Here is a 17179-nt window from a genome sequence, read left to right as displayed (position 1 = left end):
AAGATAGTGTCATGCTTCATACAATTTTATTTCATTGCTAATATATATAACATTTATATAATTAGGTAATGAAACATACTATAACATACATCCATACATACATTGAACCATATATTATAACAATTATAATATAAATGAAGCATGGATATAATATTAATGTATTCATACATATATTATAATATTTATATTATATGATGTATGATCATGCTATAAAATTAAATCATGCATCTAAATTATAGCATTTATAATATGATGCATGAAATTGAATGCATAATCTATGGTGGGATTTTATACTATATGATATACATTATGACATATAATATTAAAAATAAATCATACATCACATGCATAATATAAAAGCAATTAAAGACGGGGATTGGACACCTATTAAAAAAAATCTACCTATTAAAAAAAATCTAACTATTACAAGATAAATATCCATCCAGTTTGAAATAGATGAACTGGGCCTTGAACCGCTTGAACCAGACCAGGAACCGGTCCAGATGAACCTAAACGCTCGAATCAGAGAACCCACGAACCGAACCAGACCAACAGACCACGAACCACGCACGAACGGAGTTAAACTGCGTGAAATATCTGTCTCGGACCATCGTGACATCACGACACTACAAAGATTTTCTTCGTTCGCCACATCGCAACGTTAGGGCATAGCGTCGCGATGCTACTGTACAGTCACCCACTGTATAGTTTCAAACTCCTTCGAAACTTTTTCAATTTTCTCCTCGTTTTCTCTAGAAATTGACCAGAAACATCACAGATGACTCAACAACATAAAATTACAGACTCTATAGCGATTTAATGCCCCAAAATATGGACCCTTACCAAACAATTTTGTAAATTAAACAACGAATCTATACTGCCCGATCTCAAAACCATCCATTAATTGCAAACAAACATTCATAGTATCCATCTCATGAACAATACAGAATGCTAAACCCACCATAAACTGTAAAATTATTCTGAAATTTTGGAAATAATTGGGCAAAAAACTTGGCTTTGATACCAATTGATGGATCCCTATTAAAGGACCTTGAGCGAAAATGGGGATCGGATCCAAATCCCAAAATTCATAGAACACAAAAAAGAGAGAGAATAAAATTATGCATCTAATGAATTTACAACATGCTTACACTAAATTACAAAGAAGAAATTGGGGTTCGAAACCTATTACCTTTGAAGCACAGTTCTTCAATTGAATCTCTCGAACCAACGAACACCACCATAATGGCTATCTCTGTATTCTCTAAGATGAGAATCCATGAGTTTGTGGGTTTTGGCTATTTTGGTGAGGGAATTAGAGAAAAGAAAAGAGAGAAGGAGGATGATAGTAATGTGAGATCTCTCAAAACTTTCTATGTTCTCTGTGAAAGAAAACACTAAAGAAAGAACATGAAACATTCTACCCCACTATCACGTAGTGGAAAGAAAGTAACTCCGTCCCAAAAAAATGGTTTAAAATAAATTAAATAATTTATTTATTTAATACATAAATTTATATGATAACTACCTTATCATAAAATATATATATTAAACTATATGTTATATTGAATATAACATATAACCTATAGTTTCTATATTGTATCATATACAATATAACCTATAGTTTCTATTCTCTCACTAATGATATTTAATATAAATCTCATTTATATTAAATTTAATCATATGAATCAAATTCATATAATTAATATTTGAATCACATTCAAATATTTATTTTCTCTCAAATATACTTTATAATATAATGTATCAAATACAATATAGTAATTATATCATATATAATTTAAATTAAATTAATTATATCATATATAATTAACTCCATCAATTAATTTGAACAATTCAAATTAATCCAAAAACTGATTCTCATTAATTCCCGTTAAGCTACAGAGGAGACGTCATGGACCTGTAGCTTGAAGCTCCAACGGTACATGAATAATTAATTAAACTCTTTAATTAAATTATTCACTATTCGTTTACTGTCGGGCACTCCACTAAAGACCAACAACTGCATTGTTTGTACTACAAATATATTTCTGTCCATTGGATATAACCAGTCAACAGTACGATGACCCTTCACAAATTACTCATAAGTATAGTTGAGCCAAAATTACCGTTTTACCCCTGTAGTTATATCTTCTTCTTAAGTACCACCGATCCCTCTAATGAACAATAAATCATAGTCCAACTATGATCAAACCTTTTTTGTGCCAGGAGAGGGTGTGACACCACATTGTTCAGGCCTAGGAATCAGTTCTTAAGGGAGCAATTTATCACCCCGACGTTGGGGAGGAGTGAATTCCTTCTTGTGTAGCTGTGTTTCTAGCTCCCCAATCAGACGAATCTCTAGAATAGTAGACTTGTTGAGTCGGCCATCTGGCCACTCTCGCTCGTACAAATAAAAGGACTTCCTTCATAGGCAAGAGTTCACAACTCACTTAAGATTCAAGTCATTTTACCTATTGTCATCCAGGTAAAATGCAAGTCTTTATTATGAACGACGTCATATAATGAGACTAAACATTTCGTGATCCAGTCTTATACAAACTTCTTTGTATAGAATATCCCAACTCACATATCTTCACGTGAATGATCAGGATCATGTCATTTGTAGCACTGCAACAATTATAACATCTATAAAGCAGATCATACTTGTAGTGTCACCAGGATAAGGTATCCAACCTTATCTATCTACTACAGACCATTTAGGTTATCACTTAAAACATGATCCACCCATATATCTCTACATACATGTTTAAGCTACAAAATAAACTTGGATCTTAGTTTATTAGTTTGGGTTAATGCAACTAAAAATGAAATAAAACATCATATATTTTATTAAATAAATAAGATGTTTGTATATTATAATTACAAACTATGAGACTCTACGAGATTTAGGGCATCAACCCTAACATAATGTACATAACCAATGCATATCGACCAATTAGTAACCCTTTGCAATAGATCCAAAAACCGAGCTTGTGTTAGTTTACTTTATATTCTTCGCGTTTGACCCTAGGCTTACCAAGACACTTAAGTTAGATTTATACTTAGATCTAGCTTAAGAGAACTTGTATGCAACTAGCAAGGTGTGATGAACATAATTTTATCCTCTGTCTGACGCATAACATCAGCTTCATACCAAGAGATAGATTAATCATCTTCCCCATATTCATTCATTCTCATCATCATTCATCTTCAAAAGCACGAGCACGATTAGGAAATGCAACAAGTTTTTGGCACCGTTGTTAGGGAATCTAGAAACGTAGCTAATTTAAATTTGGTCATTGTATCTTTTGCAAGACTTTCAATCGAAGGAGTACTACAAGTTAAACCTTGACTTGTAAATGTTTTATGAACAGAGCGAGAGCTCGGGAATTCAGATACGACCTAGAGATTAAGAGGACTTTTAGATGAAGTAACAGATCAAATAGACATCGAAGGTTACAACAACAACAAATGACAAACAACCAAGATAACCAAAATTTAGCTCAACAGCTAGCCAATGCTATTGCAAATCCAATCTTAATGGCAAATAACAACACGCTTCCGATGTGTAAATATGCGTCGCCCATGTTGTATGACTTTTCGCCATGGAATGGAACGCATAAGTGTCTGTAGGCTTAAGACCTAAGAGTGGAAATTGGCTAAGTGTAATAAAAGGTATGCGTCAAGGGCATTTAGAGGCTAGTGAAGGCCTAGGATGGGTTGTGTGCGAGCAGTTGAGTCTGCCTAGGTGAACGCATGGTAGACAAGAAGTGCTAAGACATGAAAGGTTAAGGGAGGCATCGATGAGTGTCACCAGTGTATGCATTGGTTAGTAATGCGGGAGCAAGGGTATGTGACGTTAGCCGTGGTATGCATTAGCCGAGGAAGAAGGCTAGTAGGGACGCCACCTGGGCATTGATGAATGACTTAAGCATTCAACTTAATCACCTAATTAGTGGCAAAGTGGCATGCTTAGAGGCCATAAAGATGAGGTTAGTGTGTTAGCTGTTACTTTGAGAAAGTATCATGAGCATGCAACCTTAGTATAAAAGAAATATGAAGTTGAAGAATCTCGGTTTGGGCATTTTGAACGGGCTAAAGAAGGAGAGTTGTTGCCAAAGTGATAGTTGAGCTGTGAAGAAGTTAAACCAAGGTTGTTGGGATAAGATTTCAATGAAATCGGGTTGAAAGTTAAAGAATTTCTTCAAGTATTCAAGAATCTAAGGCCACGTGGATAAGTTGTAAAACTTGATAAATTCCAACTCCTAAAGGAGAATTAGAGGCTGAGATTCTAAGGTCAGTTAGTTAAAACATTTAGGAATAAATTATTGAAGGAAATTTCATGAGATTAAGTTTGGAATTTAAGTTATTCAAGCTGGAAGTGAAGTTTTGGTTGGATAAACAAGGAGGCAACTGCAACCTACACATAAGCAAGTAGCTGACCAGTAGAGGCTAAGTATGGGCAAGCGCACCCATAGGCGAGGGTGAGGGATAGAGTGAGTAGGCGTTGAAGGTTACAACCATGAGCGCCCACCGCGTAAGTGTGATAAGCACATTTTGACGCCTAGGAGTATATTGTGTGAGCTGCCACACACTAGTTAGTCGCAAGGTAAAAATATTGGTTAAGTGTGATAATGCGTTAAGTACCAATGCACCGAGGATACGTCGAGTAGAAAGGGAATGAGTTGATGCATCAAACTAGGCTTGGCATGCTTTAAACTTGAATAGTAAGTTAAGCTCAAGGGAGGGCTAAGACATTAACCAAAGGCTCTTGTTACTCTTACAGGGCAGACACGTATAGGGGAGGCTTACGATCTTTTAAGGAAGTAACTTAAAGACTATGAGTGACTAGTTTTCAAAATACTTGCTAAGTGTTCTACTTGTGAATTTCCAACGCATAGTTACTTTCATCTTGATTTTCTAACACATGTTTTAAGTAATGGGAATCGATTATGAACGTATGTTGATGATTTAAAGATAGTTTTTACATGCAATTTCCTTGCGTTCCAAGTAAGTTTCATGTCATGTTTCAACATTAGAATGAGCTATTTATTGATTCCCTTAAGCATGATAAGTATGTTGTTTTATGATGTTAACATGTATGTGTGATATGTAAAATCTACTCTTGAGCATTGGTATCGAAGGTATGGTAAGGTACCTAGCTATATAATGGTCCTTGCTACTGAAGGTATAGTAAGGTAAGCGAGTTCTTACTCAGTTCTACGTGCACATAAGATCTATGCTATCGAGGTTGATGGGATGGAGCAAAAAGGCTCTCTCTCAACTAAGATTACTGAGGATTGAGCAAAAGGGCTCCCTCGCATGATCAAGCAAATGAGTAGAGGAATTTTATAGGAAATGTTGATGAGCCTTAATCTAGGGTTTCGCATGGTAGCTATAATTTTATTTTTTTATATATATTTTTATTTTTCAAAACCCTAAAATACGAATGTAAATGATTTACTTTAAACATATTTATATCGTGAGTTATTAAAGTATGATTTATTAAAAAAAAAGTCACTCACTGGGCATTTTAAGCTCACTCATTTCTAATGTTTTTCTCACCAAATAATAGTCGACGTCCCGAATGAAGGAACCATTGAAGGTCCTTGAGCAGAAGCATGGGATGGGACCAAATACCCAAAATTTACAAAACATAAATTTTACAGCAAAAACATACAGATGTAAAAGAAAATTACAACATGTTTTAAAATAGAGAATAGGAAAGAAAAAGGGTTTAAGAAACATTACCCTTGAAGAACTCTTCTTTACGAAATTCCTTTTCTGAATCTTGTCACGATCAATCTTGAACCCTCTAATCGTCAACGAGGACACCACCACGAATGTTTGCTCTGTATTCTCTAGATGAGAATCCAAGAGTTTTGTAACATATAACCTATAAATTTTATATTATATCAAATACAATATAACCTATAGTTTCTATTCTCTCACCAATGACATTTAATATAAATCTCATTTATATTAAATTTAATTATATGAATCAAATTCATATGATTAATATTTGAATCATATTCAAATATTTATTTCCTCTCAAATAACCCAAAAATTTATTCTCATTAATTCCCGTTGAGCTATAGAGGGGACCTCATGGACCTGTAGTTTGAAGCTCCAACGATACATGAATAATTAATTAAATTATTCACCATTCATTAACTGTCGAGCACTCCACTAAAGATCGATAGCTGCACTCTTTGTACTACAGATATATTTCTATGTACATTGGATATAACTAGTCAACAGTATGATGACCCTTCACAAATTATATCTAATTTCTTAAGTATACTAATCCCTCTAATGAACAATAAACCAGAGTTCAACAATGATCAAACTCCTCTTGGGCTAGGAAAGGGTGCGGTGCCACATTGTTCAAGCCTCAGAATCAGCTCTTAAGGGAGCAATTTATTTGCTTGCACTGACATTGGGAAGGAGTGAATTCCTTCTTGTGTAGCTGTGTTCCCAGCCTAAAATGGTAGGCTTGTTGAGTCGGCGATCTGGTCACTCTCATCCATACAAATCAAAGGATCGCCTTCATAGGCAGGAGTTCACAACTCACTCAGGATTTAGGTCATGTTACCTATGGTCATTCTATTATGAACAACGTTATATAATTAAACTAAACATTTCGTGGTCCGGTCTTATACAAACTCCTTCATATAGAATATCTCTGCTCACATGTCTCCATATAAATAATCAAGATTAAATCATTTATAGCACTTTACAACAATTGTAACATCTACAAAGAGGGTCATACTCGTAGTGTCACTAGGATAAGGTATCCAGCCTTATCCATCTACTATAGATCATTTAGGTTATCCTTGGATGTTAATAATCTATGGATGTTAGTTTATTGTAACATCTACAATTTTGAAATAAAACATCACATATGTTATTACATAAATAAAATGTTTGTACATTACAATTACAAACTATGAGACCTTACGAGGTTTAGGGCATCAACCCCAACACCGAGGCCTAGCAGTTTTGCCAGTCAGTCACGTCTCAAGAACCTCAGAGGATTTGAAGCTTAGATGTCTTATCATGTCTTGTTAAACTTGCATCATATGTCCATGTTGTGGGAGTCAAGGAAGAGTGTTGAGTGGTTGTTGTAAATAATCTAACTTAGACCTCTTAACTGTGTTGTATGTAAATAAAGTGTTCTATGAGAGAATTTGTATGTTAAGTTATATTGACTATGTGGTAATAATCTATTGTGAGATATAAATTGCTAATCAGGTACTAGGGGTACAGGTTCATGAAAGTATGTTAGCTATAGTTGTCACAAGAGGGTTGATAATTATTGTCCTCACAACTCTTCTTGGATTAGGAGGGTAGTTCAGGAAGGGATATGACAATTGGGATTTTGATTGTATTCTTTTGATCAACTTTTGTATATGTTTATCCATGTTGAATTTCAGGTATATATCTTTATTATGAATGCAATTTACATCATTTTGATCCTTGTGTTTATCTTAAATATTCCTCCTATTTTGCCTTATCATTATTCTTGTGTCTTGCATCGTGCTTTGATACCTCGATGATGACACTAATGTCTGATAACACATAAATGTTTAGGATAGGCATTAGAAATCTAAGTCTAAAAATCTCACTTAATGAAACATATCCTTGATCTCCCCATGCGCGCATACCTCACCTCAAATCTCCTTTTGAAATTTTCTAAGGAATTTTTATAGTTCTTTTTCAGCAATGAGGACCTTGCTGGCCTTTAAAATTTAGGGATGGTGAGGTTCGAGTTGATGCATTCTATCGCTTTTAAAAATCTTCATAATGTCACTCATTTAACCAAAATAATAATAATAATTTGAACATAATAGTAAAACTCCATTATCAGCACAAGAGGAAAACCCAACCTGATATGAGTTAAGTTGGAAATGACACTTACTCGTAGTTGGATGTTTGCATGACACCCGTGGGGGCAAGTCAAAACGAAGGTACGTAACCGGGACCAAAGCATCCCAGCTCCACTATCTAAGACCAAGGAAAATAGAACATAAAGCTTAAATAAGAGTTTAGACATGAAGGGTACTTGTTCGTAGTAGGATGTCCGCATAACACCCGTGGGGCCAAGCCAAAACGAAGGCGAGTTACTTGAATCGACATATGAGTGGTATTTAAGAAATAAGAACTTGCATTGAAAATTACTTTTATAAGGAGAAAGCCTTCTAATGCATTACTGGACTTGAAAGATGGAAATGTTTTAGAAAGCAAAAGAATTTTTAAGAATGTGCTTGCTGTATAAGAGAATATATATTCTTTAGGAAGGGAACAAACTTATACTTCTAAATGCCAATCTCAGACACTCTTAGGTCAAAGGACATGATGAGAGGTGGAGCTAGTTGCGTTGTGGCCATGAGAGTATATTAAGGAATTATTTTCAGAATGCTTGAGGACAAACATTGTTCAAAATCTGGGATGTGATAACTTATAGAAGTACACGTTATTATTCTCTCAAAGTTGGAATAATTAGGATTAAAAGTGATGTAAACACATTCATAATAAAGGAAAATTCATGGAATTGTATATTTGTAATAAACTCATGCAAAAGTATCATTTCAGAAAAAACTACATCAATAACTCACTTCAATGCAGGAATTAGAAAAATTTACTAAGTGCTCTAGAAAAAGCCAACGGAAGGAGCATGCGTCTAGCTGATCCGACACATGATAAGATACATTTGACTCATGCAATTATCGTCAAATCACAACTTGCAAGCATGAGCACCTGACTGGCGGTGTTTGATCAAGGCAGAATGGCAGACGATTGTCTCAGATTATGAAATTTAATGTAATCACATCACCAAGTGGCTGTTCTAATTGCCTATATAAGAGATGTTGTCTGCAGTTGAAAAAAATAGTCAAATTAGTTATAGAGTTAGACATTTTTTATCCTTCATCTCTGTCGACTGCAAGAAAGAAATAGGAGGACGATTGCCATTTTTCACCATTGGTAATGAGGTCCAATCGGAGAAGAGCTCGAGAGAGACATCTCTTTCACCCTTTCTACCTTGTTGTCAGCAACAAGCACAAAAACAAGTCAAAGGGTATAGGAGATTGAACCTGACAGCTTAATTTCTTTTTTTTACTTAGCATTTTCATTCACTGCTCTACTTGATTGAACTAAGATTATATGTATCAGGACATATTTCTTTAATTCAATCCCCATTTCAACCATACTCCACATCTCCATTGATTAATTTATTAAGTTGTTTGTATATGTGAATCTTCTGGCTTGATAATTGCATAAAGTTTATTGCTTGAATCTATTTGATCAATTGATTGAAGTGAAAGAGTATTTAGTTACTCGAGAGAGTAGTAATTTGTAGAATGCATCTAGCTAAGGCGTGAGTAATTTTAGAGATAAAATCATTCATGTCATTTGATTGTAGGGATGACAAAATTTCCCGCAGAGTCGGGTCCCCGACCCAATCGGGGCGGGGAATCCCTGGTTTGACCTGGGAATTAATATATAGATATATATATACCTAATAATAATAATAATAATATATTGCTGAAACATACTGTTTCAGTTTTTTTTCCTTTTTTAATTTTAAAAATTTAATATAATAAATTTTATTTTTATTAATTTATCATAAAAAACATGTAATATTTAATTTAAACAACTATATGTAACAATAATACTAATTTCCTATATAAAATTTACAATTTCAATATAAATATTAAATTTAGTTAATTTTAAATAATAAAAATAACAAAATAAAAAACGGGGATTTTTTCTTGTGGGGACCCAAATCCCCGTACAGGGATTCCCCGACCCCGACCCCGACTCCCCAAAACGGGGAATGGGATGGGGATGAGGATTAAAAATCCCCACGAGAACGGGGATGGGGAGTGCATCCTCGCCCCGGCCCAGCCCCATTACCATCCCTTTGACTGTTCATTTTAACTAACACATGCAACCTAGAGATATATAAGTTTGGCATCCACATCGAGAGATGTTGAGCATAAATTAAAGAACATACTCCAAACGCATCACACACATACACTTAGATTTTAGCAAATATCTTCACCATCTCCATTTCATTATCATTGTGTGTATATTGGCTTGTTGTTTTCACTAGAAAATCAATGCATATCATCTAATGCTCGATCCAATCATCCATCTACCTTTTCCCCCTTTATTTGAACTCATATTTCCTCTTGCATGTGTGCTAGAAATTTAGTGTACATAGCTAATGCATATCGACCAATTAGTAACTTTCTGCAATAGATCCAAAGACCAAGCCTGCATTAGTTTACTCTAGATTTCCCTCATTCGACCGTGGACTTACCAGGACACTTGAATTAGATTTATACTAAGGTATAGCTTAGGAGAACTTGTATGCAACTAGTAAGGTGTGCATGAACATAAGTCTATCTTCCTACCAACGCATAAGATCATCTTCATACCAAGAGATAGATTAATACTTGTTAGAGCAGATATTAGAAACAGAAAAGAGAAAGCAAAGGTGGAAGAAGAAGAAGGTGAGTCACCATTATGTTAAGAATTGGTTTACTCTCCACCTATCATATAGTACCATGTGTAATATTCTTATTTCTTGTATTATTATTATTATTGTAACAATATTAGGGCAAGATGTGTATAAAGGAAATAAGGATGTAGGTAATCATTCACTGATTTAATACACAATACAAACAAAAGAAGAGAAGTCCAAAGGACTGAAGAAAATTCCTAGAAACCTCTTCATCTTCAACTTGGTAATAGAGCCCCATGGCCGATACCACATTCACCAGAAATAGCTCCTCCACCGAACCGATAAAATTCACCACACCACCTCTCAACCAGTTCTTGAATCAACTCACCACCACGAAACTTGAACGTGGGAATTTTATGCTGTGGAAGACTCTTGCAGTGTCGATCCTCTGAAGCTACAAGCTCGAAGGACACCTTTCAGGTCAGATACCCTGCCCACCGATGTTCATCCCAAAGACCTCTGAAGCAACGTCCAGCTCTCAAGTGGCAAGTGATGATAGAGTCAGTTCATCCATTGAACGATCACTCAATCCGCAATATGAGGCCTAGCTTGCTGTCGATGAACTTTTGTTGGGATGGCTTTACAACTCCATGGCTCCAAATGTAGGGGTTCAACTTATGGGATATGAGAATGGCAAGGAACTGTGGCAAGCTATTCAGGAACTATTTGGTGTTCAATCACAAGCTGAAGAAGACTACTTAGACAAACAAAAGGTGGCCAGAAAATGAGTGAGTACCTCAAATTGATGAAGAGGCACTCCGACAACCTTGCACAGGTAGGCAGCCCTGTATCGACAAAAGCTCTAATCTCACAAGTTCTCCTTGGCCTTGATGAAGAATACAATCCTGTTGTCGTAGGAATCCAAGGTAAACCAGGTATTTCTTGGTTAGATATGCAATCTGAACTGCTGTCTTATGAAAAAAGGCTAGAGCACCAAAATTCTATCAAAATACATAGTTCCTTTGCACAACAACCTTCTGTCAATGTAGCATTTAACAAGAATGCAAATAGAGGGAAGCCACATTTCAATCCTTCATTCAATTGAAATCGCCAGCAGGGGAACAACGCCAAAGACAGCAACACTAATCATAATCCATTTAATGGACAAAGAGGTGGTTGTGGTCAAGGAAGAGATCGAAATAACAACTCAAACAGACCAACATGTCATGTTTGTAAGAGTATGGTCACTCAGCTCTAGTATGCTATCATCAGTTTAACAAGGAATACTCCTAGAATGCTGGACAAGGTAGAGGGAATCATGGGTCAGTCGGCCCCAATAGTAACACTACTGCCCTATTCACATCAGCTCAGCCCTCCAACCCCTTCACAGCCACACCAGAGACATTAATGGATCCGAACTAGTACATTGACAGTGGAGCTACTAACCATGTCACTCCAATTATAACAACATCAATAATCCAACCGAGTATGAAGGTAATGAACTAGTCACTGTAGGTAATGATGAACAATTACACATATCTCACACTGGTCAATCTTGTTTATCTGATGGAATGAATGAATTTACATTGAATGATGTTCTGTGTGTGCCTAACATAGCAAAGAATCTGATTAGTATATCAAAGTTAGCTCATGATAATGTTGTGGTTATTGAATTTCACACTGATTGTTGTGTCATTAAGGACAAGGATATGGGCAGAACATTGTTAAAAAGGGAGCTTGACAGAGGGTTATACCAACTACAAGGGGCTGAAGTGCTACAAGATAATATCAAGAGCCGATGACCTGCTCTGTACAAAAATAACAAGTCTTCTGCCTTAATTCTATCAGGAGTTAGGATCAATGTAGTTGAATCAAGAGTTGTTTGGCATAGAAGACTAGGACATCCATCAGTAAAAACTCTAGATTATGTTATTAGAGAGTGTAAATTACCAGTTAAATCGAATGAAGGAAAAGAATTTTGTCATTCATGTCAATTGGGAAAATCCTATGCCTTACCGCTTCCTAACTCTCAATCTCGGGCTTCTAATAAGTTTTAATTAATACATACTGATGTATGGGGACCAACCCCTATTGAATCTACTGATGGATACCGATATTACATATCATTCTTGGATGATCACAGTAGATATGTGTGGCTATACCTTCTGAAACAGAAAAGTGAGACATTGGCAACATTCCATCATTTCATTCAACTAATACAAACTCAATTCAATTCTAGAATAAAGATACTACAATCAAATAATGGGAGAGAGCATGACAAAATACACCATCTCTGTGAGTCCAAAGGTATTTTAATCAAAAATTCATGTCCCTATACCTCTGCACAAAATGGCAGAGCTGAGTGCAAGCATCGGCACATCATAGAAACTAGGCACACGTTCCTTGCACAGGCATCCATGCCTCTGTCCTTTTGGTGGGAGGCGTTTTCAATAACTGCCTATCTTATTAATGGCATGCCTACCACAGTACTGCAAGGTAAATCACCCGTCACCATAATGTATGGTTTTAATCTTGATTTTCTTAATCTCAGGACATTCAGTGTGCCTTCTACCCATACATACGGCCATACCACGGTAAAAAATTCCAATTACACTCGGAGAAATGTGTGTATATTGGTCCCAACTCGTATCACAAAGGGTACAGATGTCTCAGTCCATCAGGCCAGATTTATACAAGTAGATATGTAAAGTTTAATGAAAGGGAATTTCCATTTGCAACACAATCGTGCACCACGATCGCCCAGACGACAGGTCAAACGATTGCTAAACAACCATATCGTTTAGCACGATCGCCCAGACGACAGGCCATACAAAAGACACCAAAATCGCTAAGGCAACACGATTGCTTAGAACGATCACCCAGATGACAGACAATGCGATCGTTCAGTCCCCATCGTTTAGAATGATCACCCAGACGACAGACAATACGATCGTTCAGTGCCCATCATTAAGAACGATCGCCCAGACGACAAACAATGCGATCATTCAGTTTCTATCGTTTAGAACGATCGCCCAGCCGATAGACAATACGATCATTCAACGCCCATCTTATAGAACAATCGCACAGACAAAAGACAATGCGATCGCCCAGTTCTCATCATGTAGACTGATTGTGAAGGCCAAAGATAAAATGATCGCAGTGAGTCCATCGATCGTGGACATTCCATTGTCCAACACGATCGTTCAGGCGACAACTTCTCCCATACCTACTTTCCTCAATGAGTCATTAATCTCGAGCCTTCAACCAATACTTAATACCCTGCCTCAATCACTGTCCCTCTTTCAAGCAAATCCACCACCAGCCTACCATCTAGACTATACCTTAAACTCCACAAACCAGACAACCTCACCCGGATATGCATCTCACCATAGCCCATCGAAGTCCCTGCCTCAAACCACATTAGAAGGACATATACCAGTCCAACTCTGCCACATATATCACATCCTACTAATATCTCAATCTCTACTAGCCCACCACAACCCACCATCTCCACCCGCCCCCCACCTGCTCCCACTCATCCAATGATCACCCGAGCAAAAGTTGGCATTTTTAAACCAAAAGCCTGGATAACGAGCAAAGCCACAGATTGGTCTCAAACAGAGCCCACCAGAATTACAACAACACTTGCAACCCCTCAATGGAAAAAGGCGATGGATGAAAAATACACGACTCTAATGAGAAATAAGACCTGAACACTAGTTCCTCCATCTCCATCTCAGAATATCGTTGGGAACACATGGATATTTCGACTAAAGCGGAACATAGATGGCACAATACAGCGGTATAAGGCCCAACTAGTATCAAAGGGCTTTCATCAACATCATGGAGTCGATTTCTTTGAAACCTTCAGCCCAGTAATGAAGTCCTCAACAATTCGAGTAGTCATCAATGCTGCTATGTCACACGGCTGGATGTTGAAGCAACTTGACTTCAACAATGCGTTCTTAAATGGAAGACTAACTGAGGAAGTATATATGAGTCAACCACCTAGGTATGTCAGCTCTCATTACCCGAATCACGTCTGCAAGTTGGAAAAAGCAATCTATGGTCTGAAACAAGCACCACGAGCCTGGAATACAGCCCTCAGCTCAATTATCACAAAATGGGGATTCTATCAGTCAAGATCAGATACCTCTCTGTTCATCTACCGCACGAAGGGCTCTATCATATACCTCCTTGTCTATGTTGACGATGTCTATGTCACAAGTAACAACACTCAACTCACAGAGCAACTCATAAAAACACTTGATGTACACTTTGCATTGAAAGATTTGGGCTAACTTCGGTATTTTCTGGGAATCCAAGTATACTATCTTGACTTAGGCCTACTGATAAACCAGTCGAAATATGTGGATGGTTTACTACACAAACTTCAAATGTCTAATGTGAAACTGATGCTCTTGCCAACTGTCCAAGGCAGGAAATTGTCAAAAATTGATGGACAGCCCCTCTCTAAACCTTATATATATCGCAGCACTGTTGGAGCCCTTCAGTACTTAACGCATACACGGCCGGACATCACCTATGATATCAACCAACTAAGTCGGTTTCTTCAAACTCCAACTGATATCCATTGGCAGGCAGCTAAAAGAGTACTTAGATATATCAGTGACGTAAAACATTATGGACTCTACTTTCAACCAAACCCCAATCTACATATATCTGCCTATTCGGATGTTGACTGGGCATCCAATCTTGATGACAGGAAATCAGGGCTGCCTACTGTACATTTGGAGGAAATAACATCGTCTCATGGTCCTCAAGGAAGCAAGCAGTGGTCGCAAGGTCGAGTACAGAATATGAATATAGAGCATTTGCCCATGCCACATCTGAGGTCCTCTGGCTTCAACAACTACTAGGTGAGATGGGATTATAGTCAAATACTCGACCGACCATATGGTGTGATAATCTAGGAGCAGGAGCCGTAGCTGCCAATCCGGTGTTTCACTCTAGAACCAAACATATCAAAATTGATCTTCATTTCATCAGAGACCATGTTCTAAAAGGTAACATCAACATTCGATATGTGCCATCGGCCGACCAACTTGCTGACTGCCTCACAAAGTCGCTCAACAACACACACTTCTATATATTACGAGCCAAACAAGGAGTACTTGAAGTACCCTCCAGTTTGAGGGGGATGTTAGAGCAGAAATTAGAAATGGAAAAGAGAAAACAAAGGTGGAAGAAGAAGGAGGTGAGTCACAATTCTGTTAAGAATTGGTTTGCTCTCCACCTATCATATAGTGTCATGTGTAATATTCTTATTCCATGTATTATTATTATTGTAACAATATTATGGCAAGATGTGTATAAAGGAAATAGGGTTGTAGGTATTCATTCACTGATTTAATACATAATACAAACAAAAGAAGAGAAGTCCAAAGGACTGAAGAAAATTTCCAGAAACCTCTTCATCTTCAACTATCATCTTCCCCATAATCTTTCATTCTTATCATCATTCATCTTCAAAAGCACGAGCACGGTTAAGAAACACAACAATATTTAACCAAAATGACGCCAACATAATTATGAAATTACACGATACTTTCGGTTTTACCCTTGTAGTTAGATTAAATTGTTCCCATCATTACATAGATACGTGTATTTGGATTCTTCCCATTTCTCAATTTTGATAAAGAATGATGTGATAATTTTTTTCCCTACTTTAACAGAATTTTTGGAACTGTAATTGTATTTAGGTGGTTTTTAGTTTATCAATAAAAAAAATGGTTATAAATTAGAGGACTTCTGACCCAAAAACGAAACACAGTAAAATTTGGCCCATTATTATTGGCCCATATAGAGGCCCACTATCGATACATTTCCTAATCCTTTCTTAAAAAACAAATGTGAACGCAACCATAAAATAAAAGAACTTTCGTACTTAATTTATTAATTATTATTTCTTTTTGAAAAAATAAATTTAGAATGGGTTTGGAGTTGATTTTGTGAGGGATAAAAGTGATTCGGAAAGATTTTAAATATTGATTTTGTGTTGGTAAAATATATTGTGATTAAATAAATTAAAATCACTTTTAAAACACACCTTGATTTTACACCACACCCGTTTAAAAACTATTTTTCTACTGATAAGATGCCATTTTTTAAATTAATTTTAATTTTTAACTTTTAACCTTAAAAATTAAGATTTATATTATATATCTAATATGTTTTTCAATTAATCTAAAAAAACAAAATATAATATTTTAAACCATCAGTTAAATAATTATAAATTATTAAAAAAAATATTCAATTCTAATAGGTGGTCTACATTAGTTATTATATCTAAACAAGTTAGTATTTATTTATCAAATACTATAATCAATTCATGAGATCTAAAGTTGAAATTTATTAAATACATGATAACCAATTGTAGGTTTGTAAAAACAAAGCTCTTGTGAATATCATTAAAAAGAAAACTATGACTTTGTTGTTGAAATTATTGCTATCTTCAAATAAAGTATAAAGAAGCATCGAGTCTTTCAAGTTAAAAAGGATAGATCTCTAATTTCTCAATTATGAAAATACCATTCAGAGAACAGAAGTCTCAATGATACGTAATTCTTCGATCATATTATATTAAAAAAAGAGAGAGAAAATGATAAAGAAAAGAAAAGAAAAAGATTTATCCAAACGTACTGTAGTCTTTGACAAAAGCGAGGTAAACTAGTTATAAACTTACAA

The 17179-nt window shown here is 36.0% G+C and overlaps 1 protein-coding gene across 1 annotated transcript; it reads left to right on the top strand.

The window, feature by feature from the left end:
• Positions 1-14868: 14868 nt before the first annotated feature.
• LOC120090790 (uncharacterized mitochondrial protein AtMg00240-like) lies at positions 14869-15351 on the top strand. The gene has a single exon (XM_039048497.1). It carries the CDS (start codon positions 14869-14871, stop codon positions 15349-15351), a length of 483 nt encoding a protein of 160 aa, XP_038904425.1.
• The last annotated feature ends 1828 nt before the right edge of the window (positions 15352-17179 follow it).

Source organism: Benincasa hispida, chromosome 11 (genome assembly GCF_009727055.1).
Source record: "Benincasa hispida cultivar B227 chromosome 11, ASM972705v1, whole genome shotgun sequence".
NCBI lineage: Eukaryota > Viridiplantae > Streptophyta > Magnoliopsida > Cucurbitales > Cucurbitaceae > Benincasa > Benincasa hispida.
Note: the sequence above shows the minus strand (reverse complement) of the source record. Positions and strands in the feature narration are given on the sequence as shown.

Excerpts from the sequence above, each read along its gene's own strand:
- LOC120090790 (XM_039048497.1), top strand. The coding sequence starts at position 14,869 with ATGTCTAATGTGAAACTGATGCTCTTGCCAACTGTCCAAGGCAGGAAA.